The sequence below is a fragment of the Mytilus californianus genome, unplaced genomic scaffold (genome assembly GCF_021869535.1).
Source record: "Mytilus californianus isolate M0D057914Y unplaced genomic scaffold, xbMytCali1.0.p SCAF_3, whole genome shotgun sequence".
Lineage (NCBI taxonomy): Eukaryota > Metazoa > Mollusca > Bivalvia > Mytilida > Mytilidae > Mytilus > Mytilus californianus.
The window spans coordinates 29,385,552-29,407,940 of NW_026262679.1; the positions used below are offsets into that span (position 1 = coordinate 29,385,552).

At 32.4% G+C, this 22,389-nt stretch overlaps 1 protein-coding gene across 1 annotated transcript in view; it reads right to left on the reverse strand.

Annotated features, from left to right (window-relative positions):
- Positions 1-22,389, reverse strand: part of LOC127734320 (transient receptor potential cation channel subfamily M member 2-like) — a 101,648-nt gene that overhangs the window by 63,373 nt on the left and 15,886 nt on the right. Inside the window, exons 6-9 of the mRNA XM_052244154.1 lie at positions 14,775-14,943; positions 12,433-12,550; positions 10,189-10,285; positions 6,413-6,487 (exon numbers count right to left, since the gene is read on the reverse strand). Of these exons, the coding sequence (XP_052100114.1) occupies positions 6,413-6,487; positions 10,189-10,285; positions 12,433-12,550; positions 14,775-14,943 (459 nt within the window). The remainder of the gene's footprint in view (positions 1-6,412; positions 6,488-10,188; positions 10,286-12,432; positions 12,551-14,774; positions 14,944-22,389) is intronic.

Consider the following 22,389-nt stretch of genomic DNA (forward strand, 5'->3'; position numbering starts at 1 on the left):
TTTGCAATTTACTACATGACTGAACGCGTCGTTTGTTCGAACCTGACCGGGTCAAACAAAGACGTTGAAATTGGTATTTGCTGTTTCAACGATAAACACGGGGCATTTAAGAATAAGAGCAAAGACAAGTTGGCTTGGGGTCAGAAATGTGTCCGAGTCGGATGACTGTTCTTCCTGCGTACTGTTGTGAACTTACACGTTAAAAATCTATCTCAGCGTTTCGGTCTTGTACAAAGCTGGGTTAATATTCATATTATATTTACATGTTGTCGCCCTGAATATGCATTTAATTTGCCGCTAGACGTTAAGCAGCCAACCATTATCTTCATTTATTTTACCGTTACTATATAGTGAAGTGTTTTTCTTCTACTGGTTCATATTACACCTTCTTTAGTTTCCACTAATCGAAATTGTTGGGATGTCTTTGACGGTAAATGATGTTTAATTAACTCCGTATTTTTAGTCAGTGGGCGGTTTTGAGCTTATCATTCTGTATAAGCATCTTTCTATTACAAAATACTGTATGTTGACTCTTGTTGATTTTGGTAGTCTGTGCCGTTGGGTTGCTGTCGCATTAATGTACACCTTTATTTCCTTTTATTCAAAACCAAAAGGATTAACTTGGGTATAGAAATATTGACATCTCTGGACTTCCCCCGTCCGACAGTATACCTTGTTTAAATGTTCGAATGTATAAATACGCAGCTACGTCCGGTCGAAATAGAGAAGAATAGAAGAACATTTATTGAATCCAATTAAAGGGTCCGTTTCCGGGCATACGTATATATATCTATACCCGGCTTAGTATATTTCTAGGATTTTGATTGGTTAACGCACGTCGTTACAAAACCCATAGCCCCTGGGTGTTGCTAACCCATATACCCGGACGTTGCTACCCTTTACACCGGGGGAAGTCACGCGCGTTTTCCTTAGTTCCATGGTTGTTCCTTGTGAAATATAGAATTCTGTAGATTATTCATGATGTCTGTAATTTTAAAAATATTTAATCCACTAACGATGTTATCTTATTTTGTCGATCATTTGCACTCATTTTAGTAAATACATCACTTGGCTGCCACATTGTCTATGAATGGGACTACAAATGGGAGCTATGCAAATGACCCACGTTGACGTCACACCGTCTATGATGTAACTCTCACAACATTGAAAGCCAAATTCGACCCACTCCAGTTTCTCTGTCTCCGTATTAAAAACGTCTTATATTTGACTACCTGTAGGGTTCTACCAAAGGTAGTACCCTACACCCCGTAAAAGATATGTCAAATTCCCAAATTTCAATAAAAGATTTTTAGAAAATGAAAAAAAACGTTGTTTTCACGTTACACTTTGTAGTCGAATTTCTCTAAAAATCGTCAGATTTGGACTAAGACCGGGGATAAATTCGTTATCTACGTTCATATCCGAAGATACGGATATTTTAACACCCTTCAGTACCCTGTACACCCTTCGGCTTCGCCTCAGGGTGTACTTCGATACTTCAGGGTGTTAAAATATCCATATCTTCGCCTCAGGGTGTACTTGGAGACTTCAGGCCGTTAAAATATCCATATCTACGGATATGAACGTAGATAACTTATAATATTATACAAGTCTAAATTGAAAACAACGTTCAAACCTATGATTGCGTTGGATAAAAACCGAAATTTTTATACGTGTGCATGCAAAACAAATTTCTTGGTAGAGGGTTCTAAATACAGCACAAACAACATTTTTCAAAAGACCAAAAAAGTGAAAAAGTATATTTTAACAAAACGCATTTGACTAACAGGTCGAACAACAAATGTTCTAAAACCCTGCTGACTGCCACTGGCGATTGCCAAATAAACGGATCACCAGATGTAACAAAATGGATCTTAATTATTAATTTAATTCCAAACAGAAAACAATAAACTTGCGGAAAAGATGGTATACCGCAAACAAAAGGTGCAAAAAATTTTGTACACCATATCCGGATTTCGACAACTAATGTCTCTTCAGTGATGTTAGGAATCGAAACGGTATTTGGAAGGCCATATAATTTACCCGCAATTTAGGATAGACTCTTGAATTTTGAGGAGTCGAAATAGGATGAACGGATCATATAAACCCGAAGGCAAATATAATACAAGCCCAAACTAAAAAATATAAACAAGTCTAAACTGAAAACAATTTTCAAACCTATGATTGCGTTGAATAAAAACCACAAATTCGAGGCAAGGTTCACTCAATTCATCATCTTGACGTGCATTTTTACTTATTTCTCCGTTAATGTAGAACGGTTGTAGAAAATATTACATCTCACAATCGAAAATAGTTATATATGTATTTATAATCTTCGATATCATAAAAATATCAAATGAATAAACATAAACCTAAATTTTCTCTATCTGTTGATGGTCCGTCACCGTACCGGGTATTAGATACCTTCGAGTCCAAACATGTTTTGCAGGGGTAGTTAAGACACAGTGTAATAAGCAAATCTAAAAGGGTACATCACCAAAAAAAAATAAAATCATGAACAAATGTTATCTTGATCGTTATACAAATTATCACGAATCAATACGCTGGTAATTTTTTTCAAAATTGATGTTTGGGAGGAGGAATAAATTCCTTAAAACTGTAAGAGTCCTGTACTGAAGCCTGAGTTACTGGAAACAAGTGATGACAGGGACTCATTCTATGCTTTTTTCATTAATGCCCTCTGGGGAAACTGTCCTTAACTTCATATCCAAAAATTTTTCCGAGCAAGTCTGTCGGCCCTTGACCAACCCTCGTTGTGGACTATGATAATGATGGTAAGGTTTTTGAGATCAGCTTGGGCGTGCCCAGGTGATCTCAAATGACGACTTACGGGGAGGTCGGGCTTGCAGGTGTAGTAACTTCGATGACCATTCATGCGTTTGTTGAATGGCTGATCTGTCTCGCCAACATACTGTATGCCACATCGACACTGAAGAAGGTATACAACATTCTGGGTTTTACAAGTTACATTGCAATATATAGTGTATAGAACCATCTGAGATCTTACTGATGAAGGATATTAGTTATCCGAAATATATAACATTTGTTCAAGATTTTTTTTTTGAGATGTTGTACCCTGTACTAGACTTGCTTATCGTATATTATATTTTGTAGTGTACTGTATCATAATTATATGATCCATCGCCCCATAAGATTTATCGTTGGCTATTATTCAGACATTTAATATATGTAGTATTTTTTATACAGTAATTTTTAAGATGTGTAACATAAAAACTAAATGATCAAATAACTGTACGTTATACAAGAAGGTGTTCGAAAATAAATAAAATAGAATATGAAACCTCTCTAATACATAAAAAATAAACTACATCACTAATACGTGCATATTTTGTTTCTGGAATGCAAATAATCCTTTAAAATACTGATAAATCTTGACACTGACATATTAACATTTTCAGACTCACAGGACATCAACCAAATAAACTGTTCGTACTTTGAAACAAAAGGGAAGTTTTTTCATTGAATACAAGCTTCATTAAGAATAAGATTTCTTATCTTTATGTATGCAGTGCATTCCATTAAACAATGAAACTCGTCTTCAACCGGCATTTTTTACACTGCCTACAAAATCTTTTATCTTTATCGTTTTTTTTTATCTACTTTTCTAAATAGCTAACTGATGAGCACTGATTTTAAATTGAATTCCGCTTTTTCGATACATGTACTGAAATTTATTAACATGACATAAATATGCTTCCCTACTAAAACTCAAATATGAAATTAATGTATAAAAAATTGGAAAACTGTTTGAGACAATTATCAACTAAAGACTAATGATTATACATAACTAAATGCAGCTGATTAATTGATTGCTCCCTTAATGTCCAGTGGCAAATATGTCATTTTCATAATTTTCTGAAATTACATAATGGTATTTCGCTGGCTGTTTTTTTCACGATCATATTTTGGACCCCCTGATTATAAGAGGGCGTGTCTAATTAGTCATGCCCGATTAGCTTTTAGTTAATATAACCCCAACTTAAAGACCTACACCGGGTTAATAAGTTTGAGGTACAAAAGGTGAACAAAAAAGATCCTTTATAGAATGAGATCGTCCCAGGTCTCTTAGAAAATTATTTTGCGTTGAATAAAAATGAAAAATGCACGAACAGGTTTGTAACTGCAATAAACGAGAAATAGATTTTGCCTTTTAATAATATACCCCTGAACAACAGTCTTTATATCAGCTAGTTCTTAAACATATTTTAATATTAATTTTGATAAAATCATTGAATGGAAATAACACTTCTTGCGTCCGAAGCGCTTTTCTGGTTGAGAATTGTGTTATTTTTAATTTTATTTTGTAGAAAAAAAGACTACAATTGACACGGAATGTCTGATCTACATTTTGGTCATCACCTTTATTGACTTCGTCACAAAGCGCGTATGGTGTCTTCAACCTATGCCAACATTTGATAAATATATATTCAACCTATGCCTACAAACAAAATACAATAGGTGTTGTTATAACCATTATTAATTAATAACAGGTAAAATACAGTCAGTAAACTTAAGCATTAAATATTACTCTTTTAAAAATTAGAAACAAATATAAAGTATTTGCAAAATTGTGTTGTAGTAAAAATGAATTTATTAAAAAAAAAAAATAATAAAGAGACAAAAATTATAAAATAGAACACTTGATACTATCAAAATTGTGTTGAATTAAATACTAAATTAATGATAGAAAAAATAGTAAAAAAAAATGAATATTTATATATATATATATATCATACTTGAGATAAAAAAGATAAAAAGCTATTTCATTTGTAAATTTATATGATAACTTTTGTTCATTATTTTGTTATATTAAATATGAAACATGCTACAAACAAGCAACAACATATACAAAATTAACATACTTTAACAAAAACTTTTTTTTTAAATCAAATTAATTTTGCAATATGAAATTTAAAATAAATATCAAATAAAATGATTTTTTTCTTCTTCATTTATTAGACAGCGGCTTTCCAGTTAGAAAGTGCGCCCTTTACTTAGTTTTTTTTTAGCAAAAGTACTCTGTGTTTGTTTTTATTTATTAACTTCAGTTGTGAGATTTATTGTGTCGCTAATTTGTAATTTAGAAATCCATGATTCGCAAGTCAGTATGGCAAAAGCACAGTTAGATATTCAGTTTGTCACTAATAGATTAGAGTCTAATCCAAAATGGATATCAATAGGGCCTCGGTGACCGAGTGGTCCAAGTGGTACTGTTTCACTAGCCTGTCAACACTGAGGTTGTAAGACTGTATACCTTTCATGCTTTTGTCGACGGAGCCATCAACTTGGTAAAAATACTGAAGAAACAGTAAGCAGCTACTGGGTTAATTTAGAATAATCCAGTACTCAGCAGGTGGTAAACGTCATCAAAGAAAGTACATTGAAAATGACAACAGGATAGCTGACCTAAACCAGATGCAGCATCATATATCTTCTACATATTAATTAGGGTATGACTTTTGAGACAATCAAATTAATGAACTTTATCTTATCCTCAGTATGTGTCAATATGTAGGATTTAATAGTGAACATTTAAAATATATATTTTACATGAGTCAGTATTTATGAAATATGTATTTCAATAGTGCTATAGTCATGATAGTCTGTATGTTAATGTAATTGAAGGAATCTATTTGATATATAATTAAACATTTTGATCATATATTTTTATATGACACTGGTAGATATTAAATATGAATAGATGATTGTTCCTTTGATAAAATTACAAAATCCTTATTTTCCATTATTTTATGATATTAATTTTATATTAATTCCTATATGAAATAGAGATCCTCAACACATACAATTACCTACATTTTCACTAGGACTAAAAATGGTATTGAGTACACTTTAACGCTAAGTTTAAACTGGTTGTAAATTGATTAGTCCCTAATCAATAATCAATTTATGTTTTTATAACGCTAAATCTGTAACAAATTATTCAACCTATGCCAACATTTTTTCACACAATTTTATACCTAAATTTCAAAATCTTGGCATAGGTTGAATGAACCGCGCGTATATGTCTTTTCATGATTCATTTTAATGACGTTTTCAGTGATAAGAGTGATAAATGAATACATGAGTTTTTGATTGTTTAAAGTAGTATAAAAACCAAGAGATATTTTTTTATATAAGGAAATATAAGAGAATTCCTTTTTATTCAAAGCTTTCCGTACACAAAGTCCAAAATAAAGAAAAAAAGATGCAAGAATGACAAAAGTATCATTCATTGTTTCATTATTTTGTTCTTATGTTTATGATTAGATCAGCTTGAATTTTATTGAGTAATATGCAACCTATCGAATTTTGGTACAAAAGCTAGCATGCTCAAATAATTAATAACAGTTGAATAACGAAAATTTCTTACTGTCTGTCTGTACGTTGTTCATTGTAACTGTCTTTGCTGGAATTTTCGTTGGATCATTAGGAATTTCAGATGAATCTAAAATTATATTAAAATGAAAAAAAAACTAGTGTTGATGATTTAATAGAATTGATAATCGAAACAGGGAATGCGCAAAAGAGACAACAATCCGACTAAAAAGAGGAAAACAGCCCGCTCTTGGAGGCAGGTTCTCTATGTGTTTTTGTTAGATGTATTTTTTTGTGTATCCATCTGATGAGTTAAGCCTTTTTCAACTGATGTTTATAGTTCGTTCTTATTTTGTACTGTTACACCACTGTCCCAGGTTAGAGGGAGAGGGGGGATCCCGTTAACATGTTTAACCCGCCACATTCTGTATGTATGTGCCTGTCCCAAGTCAGGAGCCTGTAATTCAGTGGTTGTCGTTTGTTGCTGTGTCACATATTTGTTTTTCGTTCATTTTTTTGTACATAAATAAGGCCGTTAGTTTTCTCGTTTGAATTGTTTTGCATTTGTCATCTCGGGGCCTTTTGTAGCTGACTATGCGGTATGGGCTTTGCTCATTGTTAAAGGTCGTACGGGGACCTATAGTTGTTAATTTCTGTGTCATTTGGTTTCTTGTGAAGAGTTGTTTCATTGGCAATTATACAACATCTGTTTTATATTCTGCTGACCCCTAAAAAATAATGCATACTAGTTCAGCGTAATGGACGCCACATTAAACTCCGAAACATATATCTGAACCAAATTTACAAATATACAATACTAACGAAGGCCAGAGGTTCTTGACTTGGGACAGGCGCAAAAATGCAGCGGAGTTAAACATGATATCTTTAGCCTCCCCATATATCTTTTCGAGTGTAATTATGTACCATAAGAAAGTACAGGCTAATACATTCATGGAAAAGGTTAATATTAATGAATAATAACATTGTTTTGCCTTGCTTCTCGTGAATATACCTCTATGTCCGCTGATTCAACTATTATAACATATATTAATAAACTAATTATAAAATTGTGACATCAATATTTGGGCATTCTAATTTCTAACTATGAATCATGAATTTTAATCTGCAATACTGTTATATGATGGAAAATGCATGATACTTAGAGCAGAATTGTTGGTTAAAGATACTAGTACGGTAAGCTCAAAACAATATAACTCTGATGATAAGTTGTAATCTGGTCATTTAATACAAGTGCTATGGAAGAGTATGTACAAACGCAAACTGATACAAGTGAACTATTGTATATTCTACAAGACTATGTATCAATAAAATATGTGACGTAGATGAGGAATATTCGTTCAAATACCAGTTTTGGAAGAAATTCCTTTGCCTAGCTGCTCAACCAATTTAACCTTCTCTCGCCTTTAATTTGAAAAATACCGCTGTTGAACATGATGGGCCTATTCCTAATTGATTTTTAAAGCTGCATTATTTACTAAAATTTTACTTAATAAAGGAATAGAACATGCAAAAGTCATAGATATCCAAGACATAAGAAGACAGAAAAACAGGGTATTTAATACGGACCAAGTATTACCATACGTATCATCATATAACCCGAGAAATACAGATGCGTATAACATTATTTATCAAAATGTACCAACACTGATGAAAGATCAAAGAATTAAAAGACCCCTTGCCACACAGAAAATTATAAAAAGTAAAAGACAGTCAAAATCTTTAAATAAGCTACTCACCAGTGCACAATTAAACAAAAAAGATATATTTCCTTCTGTCAAAAAATGAGGATGTTCAAACTGTGGTATGGAACTCGTAATCGTGACGTTACGTTACCATTGACTTCATAAATTACATTATCATCCATATTTATCATAAAAATGTGAAACCGGTTGGAGAAAAATGTATTGAATTAAAGGACTTTTAGAGCATTTGAACTTTATTTTTTTTTTTTATATATTTCCACTAGTGTGTACGCAGAATTTAATTTTAAGTGTATATATATATATATGCATGGTCGCCTTTTTTCATTATGTTACAACAGGAAATTCAGAGGAAAGCAAGAAAATTTGACGTCATAATCAAATTTTGACCAATGAAGAACTGAGATCAAACCAACCACACGTTGATTAAATAAAAATAATCAACAGGTCAGGAAAAGGTTAAATGTGGTAAGAATTAGAGAAATATATATATATAGGTTTGAACGTTTTTTTCAATTTAGACTTGTATATATATATATATATATATATATATAAACAAGTCTAAATTGAAAACAACGTTCAAACCTATGATTGCGTTGGATAAAAACCACAATTTTTATACGTGTGCATGCAAAAACAAATTTCTTGTTAGAGGGGTCTAAATACAGCACAAACAACATTTTCCAAAAGACCAAAAAAGTGAAAAAGTATATTTTAACAAAACGCATTTGACTAACAGGTCGAACAACAAATGTTCTTAAACCCTGCTGACTGCCATTGGCGATTGCCAAATAAACGGATCACAAGGTGTAATAAATGGATCTTAATTAAAAAGTTAATACCAAACAGAAAACAATAAACTTGCGGCAAAGATGGTATTCCGCAAACAAAGGTGCAAAGATTTTTGTACACCATATCCGGATTTCGACAATTAATGTCTCTTCAGTGATGTTAGGAATCGAAACAGTATTTGGAAGGCCATGTAATTTACCTCAATTTAGGATAGACTCTCGAATTTTCAGGAGTCAAATTAGGATGAACGGATCATATAAACCCGAAGGCAAATATAATACAAGCCCAAACGAAAAAATATAAACAAGTCTAAATTGAAAACAACGTTCAAACCTATGATTGCGTTGGATAAAAACCACAATTTTTATACGTGTGCATGCAAAAACAAATTTCTTGTTAGAGGGGTCTAAATACAGCACAAACAACATTTTCCAAAAGACCAAAAAAGTGAAAAAGTATATTTTAACAAAACGCATTTGACTAACAGGTCGAACAACAAATGTTCTTAAACCCTGCTGACTGCCATTGGCGATTGTCAAATAAACGGATCACAAGGTGTAATAAATGGATCTTAATTAAAAAGTTAATACCAAACAGAAAACAATAAACTTGCGGCAAAGATGGTATTCTGCAAACAAAGGTGCAAAGATTTTTGTACACCATATCCGGATTTCGACAATTAATGTCTCTTCAGTGATGTTAGGATAAAAACGCATAAAAAGTGTACAAAACATAATCTATAAATATTTCGGATAACAGATATCCTTAGTCAGTATGATTTCATAATCTCTAAAAATACATTTGGGCTAAAAAAAATATTTAAAAAAAGAGAAAAGATAACAAGGAGACAATCAAAAAGCTTAAGGATAACAACATTAATAGATAATTAAAAGTTGTTTACCTTTCCGGAACACGTGGTTTCTTCCTCGGGTTTTGGTGGGGTTTGTGCAGAAAAACTAAGATTGTGCTGCACAAACCCCACCAAAACCCGAGAAAGAACCCACGTGTTCCGGAAAGGTAAACAACTTTTGCTCCACAAGTGGCATCCGTCGTATTGCTAAAGCAAGTCAAACGTTTTCGCAGTTAAAATTAACTTGATGTCTCTTTAGTTGATTACCATTGACCCATTTCAATTATATGGCGGAGGCTTACCCAAGTTGTCAACTAATTAGATGATATTTTTTGAACCCATATCTATAAGTAAAATTATATGTCTCTGCGCTTCATGTTAGAATTTTTCAGGACGTACATCCAAGAACAAAGTTATATGCTTCTATCTCCTCTTGTGGCTGGCAAAAAATTGTCTATTCAAACTTACTTTTTATATCCTTCATTGACCATCCTTTGATGATAGCTTTCACTATAAACTCTTCCATCTGGTCATTTGTTGAATTGTTTAAATCAAAAATGGTTATCTGTTAATAAAAAGAATCTCTTCTTTTGAAAATTATATATATACGTATATAAACTCGTCATCAATACCATGCATATAATTTTGTACGCAGACGCGCGTCTACAAAAGACTCACCAGTGACGCTCGTATATATTACGAACGTCTCGTAAGTACTTATCATATGCGTTTGCTAGTCAACCTATCTGAACATGTTTGTCGAGGATATATATATATACACCAGAGTTAATATGTTACTTGCAAATATATTTACCTTTTTTTCTCAAATTACGAAACTTTTTTTTATGAATCTATTTACGCTATTGAAGACACGCTTCAATTAATTGGGTCTATTAAAACATTGGTTTGTGTAAGTCTGTGTACGTATAGCTGCATATAGATGCATTTAATGTATATATCACGTTTAGTTCGTTTCAATAATATTGTTTTCAACCATTTTTTACAACATCGAATCTTAAACATGCATATGTTGCGATAAAAAAAAAACAACATAAAACTATACTTTTAAGATTCTCCGAGTCTTAAAAAATGTATTCAGATGTCTCTTTTTGTTTGAGCGTTATTTTTATGCCCCACTTAGGGGCATTATGTTTTTCTGTCTGTGCGTCCGTCTGTCCCATTTCAAGTTAAAGTTTTTGGTCAAGGTAGTTTTTGATGAAGTTGAAGTCCAATCACCTTGAGACTTAGTACACATGTTCACTATGATATGATATTTCTAATTTTAATGCCAAATTCGAGTTTTGACCCCACTGAACATAGAAAATGATAGTGCGAGTGGGGCATCTGTGTACTATGGACACATTCTTGTTTTTTTCTTTTTAAATTTGTATATAGCAAAGAAAGACACTTTTCTCATTCGAAATATGGGAAATTGTACATCGCAACTTGATTTTCTTCTGTAGCCATATTGAGAGAAATCAATATATTCTGTTCTTTTTAAATTCAATGTACACTTCAACATAGCAAACAGGTCAACTGCCTGTCCATTATCATTAATGAAATTCAGCATAATCAAATTGAGTCTTTGCAAAATAGATACACCACGCTTTCAGTTAATTCATGATCAAACACATTTTCGAGATGAACAGGGGCTCTAAAAGAATATTTGCCGCTTAACTGCATCTATTTGTATCATTAAGAATGGCAATGGTGTTAGTCTGTGGTTTACATGTTGTACTGTACTATCATTTTATTTATTTATTTATTTCTCTGTCCTGAGTGTTCTTGCGTTTATTTGTACTGTATTCCTGTCACGTAATGTTGTCATTTTAGCGGGTTTTTTTTAACATTGCCATTTAAGCGGGAGGTTTGGCTAGCAATAAAACCAGGTTCAACCCAACATTTTTACTTAGAATGTCCTGTGCCAAGTTAGGAATATGGCAGCTGTTATCAAATAGTCAGTTTCTATGTATGGTGTTTTTTTTTTGTAGCAGTTCAGTGTTTCTGTTGTTCCGTTGTTTTCCTCTTATACTTGATGTGTTTCCCTCAAAACTTGACCCGGATTTGTTTTCGCTTTATCGGTTTATGACTTTTGCCTACTGTTGCCTTAATTTCAATATATTATATACTAGAATATGTAGTTCATGACCAAAATATTTTTTTTATCATTAATTGATGATCACTTTTGCTGTTTATGCTTACAGTTTCTCTCTTTCCTCTAAATATTCTACCCAGAATGTAATACAAAATGGATATAATCTTCAATTAATGGCAAAATGTTATTGTCAATGAATAGGTCTCATTTGTATTATTGTAAATCATATGTTTGCTGTTTACAGTTTGGACCTATATCTATCGTAGTTTTCGAGATAATTAGAAAAATCATGAAAAAAAGTCTGAAATTGTCATTTTGGGTCAATAACACTTGTAACGATTCGATCAAAGGTTACATTTACATATTGTTTTGGTGATCCCTATCGCTGTTTATAGTTTCTCCCTATCTATTATACTTTTCGAGATAATTATCAAAAACATGAAAATTTGTCAAAAACTCTAATTTTTATAGAATTCCTATAGCTTTAAACATCATAAACTAAGAAACATTCACCCCAAGTTTGTTTGAAATCGGGTATATTTCAAACAGTAACGACAATCGAGGACGATGGACGAGGAAGACTATGTGAGCTATAAAACCTGTTTTATTTAACTTACTAGATAACTGTGTTCTTGTATGCTTTTTAGTCTCTTCTTTAACATCTTGTATTCCTCTAAACGCATATAAATTCCTAATAGCAGAGGAGCGTTTTCCTTCAATACTTTTTCCTTTTCACTGAAAAAAGTGTAACATACAGTATAAATAACATCAAAAAGAACAAAGGACCATAATAAAATTAACGGTACTAATGTTACGATTACGATAATCAATGTCTCTCTAGTAATACTGGCAGCCAAAATATTTTAAAATCCAAATCTTAATACATACGTTAAAGAGCTGATTAAACAAACAAAGGACCAGCATTTTACCAAGCCCAGACAAGCAATTAGAGCTATGCAGGAGGGAGATGCATTCTTTTATCTTAAATGATGTAAAGCATTTTATAACAGCAAATTTCAATTAAAAATAATACTGGTTCTGGGGAAGTAATACTCAACTAGATTAACAGTTCACCAGCAGAGGTAAAGACCCACTGGTACAAATAAAGGCAACAGGAGTATGCCGCTGTTCAATAGTCATAAATCGATTAAGCAAAAACAAATCCTGGTCACATAAAAAAAATGGTGGTTTGAACCTGGTTGTATGGCTGGACAGAGAAATACATGAGTACATGATATAAAAGTGCATTAGAACATATAAACATGGCCACAAAATAACAACGGACACCTCCCATGAATTTACGACAGTACACCAGGACACTTCGAATGTATCAACGTCACAAAAAGTTACGTATAAATAGTATTATTAGTACCAATTTTATTGCACCAAATGCACATTTCAATAATTAATGTTTCTTCAGACTGAAGAAGTTGGAAGCTAACATATCTTATAAGTCTTAACACAAACGTTAAAGAGCTGCTAAAACCAAGTAAGGCGTAAGTCATTGCCTAAATCAGAAAAAGAATCAGAGTTATAATACGAAGAAGACACTTTCCTTTAATTTAAATTATATGCAACAAGTCGACATGCTTAAATAAAATAAAACGACAAGTAATTCGGACTATGCAGGTGTTAACTCCATTGTATGAAACTCCGATTTGATTTCTAGAAGAACAAGATTAATACAATAAAGGCAACTGTTAAGTACAACCATTACTTCTGAGTCACTAACTGGTTAATACGGAGTAATTGGCAGCTCTCACATGAAACTTTTGAAACCACTGATTAACCCGAGTTTTATGTTATGCAATCGTCAGTTTTTTGTTTAGTGTTTCAAACAAAAACTACGTATCTATTATATTATTATGAAATATAAAGGCTTGTGTACGTTATTTTATTTAGCGGCATTTTGTCCAAGGTTATGGTTTTTTTTCTGATATTGTTTAACATCTCACCCCCTGTTTTTTTTATAAATTTTGTATTTACATTGTGTCATAGATAAAATTTATTCGTTCAGTGTATGTTCACTTGTTTTTGTTAATATGTCTTTTGATTGAGTTTAGCCATTTCAATTGATATGTTATAGTGTGTCTTTCTATGTTGTGATGTTTCACTATTGTTTCAGGTTAGGGTGAAGGTTGGCGCCTATTAAAAGGTTTAAACCCGCTGCATTTGTTTGCACCTGTCCTAAGTCAGCAACCTGATGTTCAGTGGTTGTCGTTTGTTGATGTGGTTCTTAAGTGTTTCTCGTTTCTCGTTTTTATATAGATTAGACCGTTGCTTTTCCTGTTTGAATGGTTTAACACTAGTCATTTTGGGGGCCCTTTATAGCTTGCTGTTCGATGTGAGCCAACGCTCCGTGTTGAGGGCCGTACTTTGACTTAAAATGGTTTACTTTTACAAATTGTGACTTGGATAGAGAGTTGTCTCATTGGCACTCATACCACATTTCTTTTATATTCTTAAGTAATGTGTTGTAGCGAAATCTGTGAATTAATAATAAACGAGTTAAACATAATATATAACGTTAAAATTAAACACTCTGACATAGTGAACGATTTGATAAAATATATATATAGTGTATTAAGGTCCCATAGGAACATCACCATCCAAAAAATTAAGGTAACGATAGGAAGTGAAAAATCATAACTTGTGTGTTAATTCTTGTATACTTTCTCGTCTGAAACTGAAATATTCAAACCTAGAAAGTACAATATTTGTTGTTAATATTAGAAGAGTCTACTTTGAGACATTTCTGCGAAAATAATTATGTTTTCAATCATCTTTACTGTTTACATAAGCTTTTTTTAACTATGCAAATACCTATTACACAAATGGTAAAGGTACACAATTTATTGTTAGCTGCCATCCACAATTGTACATGTATCAAATGCAACACAATATTTTCAGGTGATATATTGTTATAAGGTTGCAAAGCCAATGAAACATGAAAACTCACAAGAGTCTGGACTCTTCCAAGTAATCGATGATAAAATCTACTGCCTTTCCAGATCCTTTCATCAATAAAACCGGAATGTTTCGTTTCACAGCAGAATTTATCTGGTGAATAGTACTTATATCACCTTCAACCGCAATCACCAAAACTGGAACTCTCATGTTTATCAAATCTAAAAATTACAAATAATTGTAAAATATCAAAATCAAAAATAAAATGTATTGCAACCTTCAAACAAGTAAAAGCAACACCAAAAACCCAAATATACAAACAGGCAATAACAAAAATCATAACACGAATAGCCAACATGCCAAATAATTTAAATTGAACAGACGATGAAAGTTTGAATGTTGAACTCAAGTACACATCTGTAGATTGAGTACAGAAGTCCAAGACATGCAATATAACGTTTGCTTGTTTAAATCTTGATTGAAAACCTATATCAATATTAGACAGTATTTCTCACTCTATATTATATCTGGTGACAGTCGTTAACCGATGTTCAAACAATGCAAATATTGGGAAAGTTCCTACTGGAAATTTTATATAAATGATTTAACAGTTTCAGCAGTTTATGCTTAATACCAACTACTAGACCGTATGGGTTTTTCCGTTTTATTTAGGCAAGCATAAGGGCGCTGGTTTTCTTTGTAGAGTTGATCCCTTATAACCTCCGTTTGGTCAAAAATCCGCGAAGTTCCTGTACCCGTTTAGTGACAGCCTCCATGACCCTAATTCCGAGTTTAGTTCCAAAACTATTACAAACCATGCACAATGACGTTCACATAGATGATGATACAATCGGATATTTAAAATCAGATAACGCCAAGCCTGGTCGATTGTATCTTCTTCCAAAAATACACAAGGTTTAAGACTTGTTCAGAAGAGATATAGTTACGATACTGTTGTCAGATCATTAAAGATGGCATATTTTGGTACTAATATTGATTCCCTCTTAGGGTCTTTGCATCGGAAATAAACACTTTTATTCTAAAACCAGTTATTGGCATGATACGGGTTATGTTCTTCTCATATATTTTATGATACTAACCCCTAACGGGAGGGATTGTGCTTGATTTACATATGATGAAGACATAATCTTTCAATCAGTTTAATTGAGGTCTGGAGCTGGCATGTCAGTAACTGCTAGTAGTGTCCCTTGTTAATTTATGTATCATTGTCATTTTGCTTAGTTTCTTTTGTTACCTATTCTGACATCGGAATCCGACTTCTTTCAAACTGAGTTTTACTGTGCATATTGCTGTGTGTTTGTTTATTCTACATTGGCTAGAGGTATAGGGGGAGGGATGAGATCTTACAAAACATGTTTAACCCCGCCGCATTTTTGCACTTGTCCCAAGTCAGGAGCCTCTGGCCTTTGTTAGTCTAGTATGCTTTTTGATTATAGTTCATTTAAATGTTTTGGAGTTTGGTGTGACGTCCATTTTCACTGAACTAGTACACGTTTGTTTAGGGGCCAGCTGAAGCCCAACTCCGGGAGCCATATTTTCTCGCTGTGTTTTCATCCTTCACGGGACTTATCAAGATATGTAACTAAGTAACGTTAACACGTGGCCAAGTGTTACGTTTCCTCGTCAGTAGAATCTAGAGTTGAATAGCACCCTGCGATTTAAACTGGTATAATTCGGGAATTTCTGAGTTGACAGAAGGTAAATGAATAGCAACCGAGACTTGTAGTAATATGTAATAGAACTACACCTTTTCATTGATCCCATTTGGTGCCAAAATTTTAAATGTTCGTATCCAAAAGTCTATCCTCCCTAGACAAGCAGTGGTGTGGTCTATGAGTGTAACGGTTAGTCGATTAAGATCTGTCTTAGCGTGGCTCAAATGTTGACTGAGAAGAAGATCTCGCTTGCATTCATAGTCGCTACAATGGCCGTTCATACGTTTGTGAAATGGCTGTTCTGACTCGCCGACAATACTGTTTACCACATTTACACTGTAGCATTTGTAATAACATAGCAAAATATGGTGTATTCCGTACCAATGTAGTGACTGTTAAAATAAAGGAAATAGAAGTATACCGCTGTTCAATATATTTCATTTCGTTTGAAATTGTGTTTTCCCGTTTCCTGTTTGTAGTAGTAATATATAGATGGGAATTAGTATAACTGGTTCTGTTACTAGTTTTGCAACAGTACTTTCTATTTATAAAGTTTGATGTTAGGTACATAAGGCACGCGAAAAGTTTTGACGGTTTCCACGGGTGGGGTTTTATGGTACTATTTAAAGTTTGGCATGTAAATGTATTACGTCGAATCAAAGTTAGTTACATTAGTATATATACAGTTGCTGCTATGTTTATTACATGTATTTATATGTTGTTTGAATTGAAGAAATCTGTACAATAAAGTAAAATAAAATATTGTATCGCAAGAGAAAATAATTTTATGATACTGCGAGCAACTAATCCTATTTCTGTGTTTATAGCCAATTGAATTTAGAGTAGAAATACTTTAAATTCGGACAAGCAGGGCGATGGAAAATTTAAATAGTCATAAATCGATTTATCTGATACAAATACAGGTCACAAACAAAACTGAGGGAAACACATCAACTGTAACAGGAAAAAAACGGAACAACCGAAACTCTAAACTGCTACAAAACATACGCCAACATACATAGAAACGGACTATTTGAAAACAACTGCCATATTCCTGACTTGGTACAGGACATTTAAAAAAAATTGTGGGTTGAACCTGGTTTTATGACTAGCCAAACCTCCCGCTTATATGGTAATGTTAAAAAATACCGCTAAAATGACAACATTACGTGACAGGAATACAGTACAGATAAATGCAAGAACACTCAGGACAGAGAAATACATAAATGAATAATACAATAGTACATTTCAACATGTAAACCACAGAATAATAACGAACACCTAAAATTAATTTACGACAGTACGCAAATACAACACAATAGAATTATGAAATATGCATCACAATAAGTGACGTCACAGGTAAATTTCTCAAAATAGAATATAAAATTGGGATTAAGTTTGTAATGGTGTTATTTGATGTATTTTCTAACCATTACAAGAATATTAATATAGAATTGTGTTAGTAATGGTGTAAATATTTGTATTTAAAAATCTTGGTATTCAGTATTTGCTTGACAGTCAGACATCGTTTGTTTCCGTATCCCTTGCAAGAGCCCACAGACGAAGAGCCTGATTTAGAAGATAAATCAGCTCTCACCAGCAAGTCTTTAATGCTTTTGGGCCTACAGAAAGCCAGTACAGGTAATCTGGGAAAGATTTTGGATAGTTTAGGACGTTTTTCAATTTCTTTCCAATGTTAGCGGATAAGGTGTGATAATTAGTCAAATTTGGGATGGTAAGTCAACACAAACGGCACTCGTTTGTTGACCTTTGTGTCTTTATATTGTAAAAGTTCTTCTCGGCTGATGTTGTTAGCACTAGATAAACCTTGATCAATGTCTTTTCTTCTGTAGCCCCATTTTTAACGTGACGAAATATCTGATTTATTCATATGGCCTGACTGTAGGGAATGCTCTTGGTGCAATATTTAGTATGATAACTCAAAGAAGAAAGATATTGATGTAAAGATAATTCCATCCTCCACTTGCGTAGCAGTGTCAAGAAATGTGATCTTAGAGTCATTGATTTCATAAGTGAATTTAATTGAGGGATGGGCATCATTGACATGTTTAATGAACACATTGAGTTCTTGTTTATTATTATCCCACCTCATGTTTATATCATCGATGAATCGAAACCAAGAGAGGGGTTGATAAAGAGAAGATTTGAGTATTCGCTGTTCTAATTTGCCCATACAAATATAGGCATAAGACGAGGCCATCATTGTTCCTGTTGCTGTTCCATTTATCTGGAGAAAGTGTTCACCATTGAATGTGAAGTTAATGCATTTCAATACCAAAGTTAGAAACTGGACTAGACATTCAGTTGGTGGGTGTAAGGTGTTGCGAGAGTTCCAGACTTCCCTACAGGCTTCAATACCATCGTCATGGGGAGTGTTAGTATAGGGAGAGGTAACATTACGCTAAACAAGGATTGTATCAGGTTGGCAAGGGTTCAAGGATTCTATTTTCTTAAGATAGTGTGTTGTTGGTATATTTTCTATATATGGTCTTAAATGAAAGTCAATAAATGCTGATATTTTCACTGTGGGGTGGTCATTGGCAGAAATAATTGGTCTACCTGGATTATTATACATATATATATATATATATATATATATATATATATTGTGTCTAAAAGTAGCAACAATCAACATTCAATCTATCTGGTCCAAGGACACAGTTATCGTCCTTTGGTCCTTTGGTTTTCGTTGTCTAATATAGTCCCTAGTGTGAACAGTGTATAACTTGCATTTTTTTTATACACTTTCTCAATTTATTTCTTGATATGTTATGCATGAAATATTAAGTAAGGGGATGAAATTACATGGTAAAAAAATTTGGGTGCTGAATCTTTATGTTAAGTAGTGATTTGGTCCAGTTAAAAAAGGTCAAAAATTAGAATGTCTGAAGCTGTCAAACTGAATTTTAGCCCCCCTTAACACAGAATTGTCAATATTTTGAGTTAGAACCGGTAGAAGTTTCTATAATTTTGATATTATTTGTATCAATATTAGTACACTACGCTGTAAAAATCTTTTTAAGATAGAGCAGGTGCGATTTTTTTAATTTGAATTTATTGTCTAAAAGAAATGCACTACGAAATAACTGTGTTCTCGGGCCTAAGAGATGAATCCCGTAAATGTAGATTCTGTACTTTGGCAACTTTCCTGAATGGTTTGCTGGTTTCAATTTGTCAAACTCAATAAAAGTAAAGCATTTACATCTTTTTTTGACAGAAATTCTGTTTAAATGTCCCATTTTGGCATTATACGGCTAAAATAAGCATTTTAAAGCAGTTTCCATTTTATGCCTAAGAGCCATGCTGACTTTCTATCTGACAGCTTTTTATGTTCCTGATATTTGTGTTTCTATGCTTAAATCAAATTTAATTAACCATTTGTGAATCTAGAGAAAAGTAGATTATCACAGAAAAAATGAGCAGAATATTTGTATTTATGTCCCTGGTTAAACGGCCTGTTTGGTGTATGTGAAATGCGAAGAGCTTTGTACTTAAAATCTGTAGTCCATCACAAATATTTCACTAAATCTGTAAAAAAACCACTTTACAATGATCAGTACACCCTATTCATTTCATATGCTACCATAAGTTTCTTCTTTAGGATAGTAAGTGGTTCAAATATATGCCAAATGAGACTAAAACTACATGCAAGTTTTCCATTGAAAAGTGAAAAACTGGTCATCAGACCATACTGTCTGCAAAAAAAAGTTGAATTCGAGAGTCCTTTTGCAATTAGACTTCTTGTATCATGACATCTTAGCATGGAAATGAGCAAAAAGTAACAAATTTCAATTTCTTATAGCCTCTGTGTGCATTTTTATATGTAAATATGGGCTACGGCCTAAATCGACTCTAAATAATTCTCAGTCTTACATGGCCTAAGACCATTTTATACTCATGTGGTATGCTTTTTGTAACTTTTCTTTACATTTAAAGTTCATTTAATATATATGGAAGAATAATGTATGGTTAAAAACTTCAAAAACTTCAAATTGGTTGAAAAAAATGCATGTTTATGTAAGGCTTCCCTTAATTCGAAAATCTCTATTTTAAGGCACAGGCTCATATAAATTTGACTTTTGAATAACTGTAATAAATCTGATAAATCAAATGAGTGTTCCGTTGCTTTTAATATTTATTATATTAAATTCAAGAGTATTTAAAAAGCAAATTTTTGCAATATTTAAATTTTTTAGGCCAAAATCTTGACAGTTGAAAATATTTGATTTAAACGTCAAAAATAAACATCCAAATTTCAATATTAAAATGGCCCTAGTTTCTATAATATATATCCTATGGCCATGAAACTTGGCCAACTATTTTATAATTGCCTAAGCTTTGGTCATGCAAAGTTTTATTAAAATTGGTCAAGTCTTTCTATCCTATTAGGTCCAAGGACACAGATATCGTCCTTTGGTTTTCGTTGTCTACGAATATAGTCCCTAGTGTGAACAGTGTATAACTTGCATTTTTTTTTGATACACTTTCCCAATTTATTTCATGATATTTTATGCATGAAATATTAAGTAAGGGGATGAAATTACATGTTAAAAAAATTTGGGTGCTGAATCTTTATGTTAAGTAGTGATTTGGTCCAGTTAAAAAAGGTCAAAAATTAGAATGTCTGAAGCTGTCAAACTGAATTTTATCCCCCCTTAACACAGAATTGCCAATATTTTGAGTTAGAGCTGGTAGAAGTTTCTATAATTTTGATATTATTTGTATCAATAGTAGTACACTACACTGTAAACATCTTTTTAAGATAGAGCAGGTGCGATTTTTTTAATTTGAATTTATTGTCTAAAAGAAATGCACTACGAAATAACTGTGTTCTCGGGCCATCTAGGCGTGGATCAGTTTGTAAATAAACTGATGCAGTTACTACATTAAATTACATAAGTGCCTAAGAATGTAACTTTAACACACTAATGAGTGTTGTAAAATTAGTTGTTATATTTTATATTATTCACGCAATATTTCGCTAAACAAATAAGCTTCATCAGGCGTGTGCATCTCTCAAGGTGAAATCGGATGCATGACAAAAAAATATTTTTGTAGCTTGAACTACACAAAATTTGAGTAAAAGTTTAACAAAATTTATTGATGTTCTATAAAAAATATATATGTTTGTAAATTGTCTGGAAAAAGATTTTTGCCGCTTATTGTTAGCTTGAACTGCACAAAATTTCAGTAAAAGTGTAAAAAAATTTATTGATGTTCTATAAAAAATATATGTTTGTAAATTGTCTGGAAAAAGATTTTTGCCGCTTATTGTTAGCTTGAACTGCACAAAATTTCAGTAAAAGTGTAACAAAATTTATTGATGTTCTATAAAAAATATATGTTTGTAAATTGTCTAGAAAAATATTTTTGCCGCTTATTGTACAAAGCAATTCTTAAATCAAAACAAATAGTTGTTTTAGTTAAATAGAATGAAGTTCAGGATTTATTCCTTTGGTTTTGGGTAGAACTGTTGAGATAACAGTTCTACCCAAAACCAAAACCAAAGGAATAAATAAAAGTTCTACCCAAAACCAAAGGAATAAATCCTGAACTTCATTCTATTTAACTAAAACAACTATTTGTTTTGATTTAAGAATTGCTATGTACAATAAGTTGCAAAAATATTATTCTAGACAATTTACAAACGAATGTAGGACAGAAAGTCACAGGACAGAAAGTCACAGACAAAAAGTCACGGACAAAAAGTCACAGGACAAAAAGTCACAATTCAGTTTTGTTCTTTAAATAAGAAAATACTAATTTAAAAATTTAATTTTTGTTTTTCTTGAACTATTGTATATAAAGCAACTTTGTAATTAAAAGTTATTCAATAAATATCAATAATGATAAATTATTGTTATGAAAACAAAATGTCAAAGTGGCTTGGTACTTAAATGGCTTCATTGTGCCAAGAAATATATCCTTTGCATGATTAAAATTTAATAAATTTTCATTTATCAAGGCTTA